Here is a 4,137-nt window from a genome sequence, read left to right on the forward strand (position 1 = left end):
ATACCAACTCACCGAGTTGGGGCTGTTCTGTGTCCTCACAGCCCTGCCTGGCTGGGCTGCTCCCAAACCCACCTGCAGGGGCTGGGGTAGCCCAATGCCAGTGCAGAGCACTGTGCTTGTCTGCCCCATCTCCCCAGAGGGCAGGGCTGTGATCCTCACAAGGCTGTCACCCTGATTTTTTAAGATTTTCTAAGCTTTTTGATGTTTATAGTCTTGTAACAAATTTCCTCACACTTTTTTTTTTTTTTGTAAATAACTTATTGTTTTGCATTCTTTTATGGAAGAGGAGAAATTTGGTGGACTGTTGGTTTGTCCAGTGTCATTGGAGAGGTGGCACTGTCACCCTCCAATCCATTGTCACTTTTGGGAAATCTATAAATGTTGGAGTCAGGAAATAAACTTGGACTCTGATTTCTGGAGAGGTGGCACTGTCACCCTCCAATCCACTGTCACTTTTAGAAATCTATAAATGCTGGAGTCAGAAAATAAACTTCCCTTTTTACCTTGAGAACAGCAGTGTGTGCACATCGTGTTATTTCGTGTCCTAGAGTAACACAAGACTCTCCAGGCTCTTCCACACCACCAAAGTCTCTCCTAGGCAACACATTACAAATTCATGGGTGTACAAACTTGTTTGGATAGCTCTTCCCTGCCTCATCCTTCCCTCTCCCTCCAGGGCAGGAGGCAGAACTCACCCTTGGCAGCTCTGCCACGCTGCCAACCCCAGAGCTCTGCTCAGCCCTGCTGAAGGTGGGCAAGGTGTCTTTGAGGAGAAAAGCTGGCAGGGATCCCTGCCTTGGGAGAGCTCAGCTCAGCCAAAGGCCCAGAAGGATCCTGGTGAGACAAGTGCAGGCACGTCTGCTCAGCCTGGCTCCAAGAGATACCAACATCAAGAGCTGGGTAGCAGAGCACAGCTAATGGATGGAAAAACACATTCCCAGGGTTACTCACATCCAAATCTTGTGAGACATGCTAACACAGCCCAAAACAACAATTCCTCCGGAGTTTTGATTTCTTCAGCGGCCAGTGCAGCACTGCTGAAGAAATCATCATTACACTGATGGCTTTGGCTAGTTCCAGGCTGCCACTCAAACCCCATATGTGCTTTTAAGAAGGTCACCACTGAGAAAACTGATCTCCCATGAGCTCTCTCAGTGTGCCCAGGCCTGCAGAGCTGCAGCACTGCCCGTGCCAGATTCCAGAGCCTGGCTGGGACCTGCTGTGGGCTGGTGGGAATGGCTGGAGCTCTCAGCCTGGTGCACCTGCACGTTCCTGCACCGACCTGCTGGGTGGTTAAACGGGTTAAACCAACCTGTGCTGCCCAGCACACGCTGGGGAAGGCTGAGTGTAGGGGAAAGCTGAGTGGAGAAGAAGGCTGAAGGTGTAGAAGAAGGCCGAGTGTAGAAGGCTGATTGTAGAGGAAGGCTGAGTGTAGAGGAAGGCTGAGTGTAGAGGAAGGCTGAAGGTGTAGAAGATTGAGTGTAGAAGAAGGCTGAGTGTAGAAGAAGGCTGGAAGTGTAGAGGAAGGCTGAAGGCATAGAAGAAGGCTGAGTGTAGAAGGCTGAAGATGTAGAAAAAGGCTGAAGGTGTGGAAGAAGGTTGGAGGTGTGGAAGAAGGTTGGAGGTGTAGAAGAAGGCCGAGTGTAGAAGGCTGAGTGTAGAGGAAGGCTGGAGGTGTAGAGGAAGGCTGAAGGCATAGAAGAAGGCTGAGTGTAGAAGGCTGAAGGTGTAGAAGAAGATTGAGTGTAGAAGAAGGCTGAAGGTGTAGAAGATTGAGTGTAGAAGAAGGCTGAGTGTAGAAGAAGGCTGGAGGTGTAGAAGAAGGCTGAAGGTGTGGAAGAAGGTTGGAGGTGTGGAAGAAGGTTGGAGGTGTAGAAGAAGGCCGAGTGTAGAAGGCTGAGTGTAGAGGAAGGCTGGAGGTGTAGAGGAAGGCTGAAGGCATAGAAGAAGGCTGAGTGTAGAAGGCTGAAGGTGTAGAAGAAGATTGAGTGTAGAAGAAGGCTGAAGGTGTAGAAGATTGAGTGTAGAAGAAGGCTGAGTGTAGAAGAAGGCTGGAGGTGTAGAAGAAGGCTGAAGGTGTGGAAGAAGGTTGGAGGTGTAGAAGAAGGCTGAGTGTAGAAGAAGGCTGGAGGTGTAGAGGAAGGCTGAAGGAATAGAAGAAAGCTGAGTGTAGAAGGCTGAAGGTGTAGAAGTATGAGTGTAGAAGAAGGCTGAAGGTGTAGAGGAAGGCTGGAGGTGTAGAGGAAGGCTGAAGGCATAGAAGAAGGCTGAGTGTAGAAGGCTGAAGGTGTAGAAGAAGATTGAGTGTAGAAGAAGGCTGAAGGTGTAGAAGATTGAGTGTAGAAGAAGGCTGAGTGTGGAAGAAGGTTGGAGGTGTAGAAGAAGGCCGAGTGTAGAAGGCTGAGTGTAGAAGAAGGCCGAGTGTAGAAGTCTGAGTGTAGAAGAAGGCTGAAGGTGTAGAGGAAGGCCGAAGGTGCAGAAGAGCTGTGGGAGCAGCCGGCAGCTCTCTGAGGTGGCTGTCTGCATCACTCAGGAGCTCCTGGGCTTCGGCCCCTTGCTGGTGTCACCTGGCCAGCCTGGGAGCCCCTGCAGGCTCTGGGCAGTGTGAGGAGGGCAGCAGGACCTCCAGCCACACTTTTGGCTCCCTCTCTTCATCTTCCACTGGGAGGGTCTCATCACAGAGCCCCCTCACAGCAGCCAGGAGGGGAGCAGGGCCTGGAGGTGATGCAGGATGGAGGCCTGGCAGGTCCAGCCCAGCAAGGAGGAGTGCAGCTGGTGCCTTAGGATTTAGCTTTTATATTTTTCAGATCTTGTACTGCTTTAGTGTGTAACTGTAAAACTCTGTGGCCTGTCAGCTGCTGTTCTCCCATTTTATTCAGACAGAACAATTCCTCTCTAGGCCTGAAAATCAAGGACACCCTACAGCCTCAGGCCCAGAGAGATTGAAACAACAGTGAATTGGGGAGGCAAACTTGGAGTAAATTACTTCATTACCTAAAACTCTAATTGGAGGATTAACCCCTGATACGTAAATAGACCAAATTTATAAATGTGTGTAAAGTTTATGAGCACCATCCATCTTGAGTGTAGCCCCTCAGAAGTTTTTGACTGCCCAAGGTGTATCTGTTGAAGGCCTTCAACAAATATCTGCTTTTATTCTCTTAATTTTGTCTAGCCCCTGTTTTAGGCAGCCACTCCAAGGCATCACAGCAAGGACCATGCCCTGAGCAACCACCAGGGCCTGGGAACAGCCAGGCTGCTTCCCACAGGCAGGATTGTTCACTTGTGGTTTTAATGGGAAAAAAGAAAAAAATCAATGGAGATGATAGGCCATCAGCAGAGCCAGCTAATGGGAAATAAATCTGGTAGCAAATGCCACTGTTCAGAGAGGTTTGGGAGATGTTTCTGTTGGGCCTGGTGACTGCCAGCTTGTGTTTTGCAGCCTAACTTGGTTTCTATAACTGTATATGGATCAGATGTGGTCACTGGCAGGAAATTCTGGATGACAAGGAACTAAAATACTTTTAATTTCAACTAAAAATGCAATCCAACTATCTTCCTGCCTCAACGACCTGAGCTGCAAAACATTCTCTTCAAACAAAATGTGCAACAAAATTCAAATTAATTTTCAGGTGCAAAACCACGTGTGATGGTGAGTGAGGATAGGTACAAAGCTATCAGCACATGCTGGAACAATCAGGAAGGTAAATTGTGCCCCACAGACAGCAGGGCACATCCCAATGACCTGAGTGCTCACTTAGGAAGTCTTTGCCCTGGGTCTGGTGCAAAACTGAGAGCAGCTTGTTCAGATCCAGCTCAGAGCTCAAATGTTTTATGGTTTCATGTGGGTTGAGTTTGTGATAAACCAGCATTCCTTATGAATGGAGGCATCTCCAGAGCTGGACCAGGGCTGGCTTGGCAGAGTTTTGGCTTTTTGAGCTGTAGCCAGCAAGAAACAGCTGCTGGTCCCTATCTGGGGCTGTGTCCTGGAAGCACATCCCTGCACTTCTTCCTTTTTGTCTCCATCTACAACCCAGAGTGGCAATATTCAACAGAAACAAAGTGCAAGGAACATGAATCACAGCCTTCCTCTCCAATCAAACTGGATTCATTGCTGCCCAAGTGCTCATTTTTTGC

General features: G+C 49.0%; 1 protein-coding gene across 1 annotated transcript; it reads right to left on the reverse strand.

Annotated features, from left to right (window-relative positions):
• Window positions 1-1,151: 1,151 nt before the first annotated feature.
• On the reverse strand, window positions 1,152-3,872 carry LOC139603087 (uncharacterized). The gene is made up of 2 exons (XM_071453533.1): window positions 3,758-3,872; window positions 1,152-2,431 (listed from the first exon to the last, which is right to left on the reverse strand). Exons 1-2 carry the CDS (start codon window positions 3,870-3,872, stop codon window positions 1,152-1,154), a joined length of 1,395 nt encoding a protein of 464 aa, XP_071309634.1.
• Between the last annotated feature and the right edge of the window lie 265 nt (window positions 3,873-4,137).

Source organism: Agelaius tricolor, unplaced genomic scaffold (assembly GCF_023055355.1).
Source record: "Agelaius tricolor isolate 1412-34295 unplaced genomic scaffold, bAgeTri1.0.p SCAF_36, whole genome shotgun sequence".
Lineage (NCBI taxonomy): Eukaryota > Metazoa > Chordata > Aves > Passeriformes > Icteridae > Agelaius > Agelaius tricolor.

Bases quoted from the DNA above. Each gene is read 5' to 3' on its own strand.
- LOC139603087 (XM_071453533.1), bottom strand. From the start codon at position 3,872: ATGCTGGTTTATCACAAACTCAACCCACATGAAACCATAAAACATTTG. The intron at 2,432-3,757 runs GTGAGCACTCAG...TTCTACACTCAG, and splicing joins CCAGGGCAAAGACTTCCTAA to ACTTCTACACTCGGCCTTCT.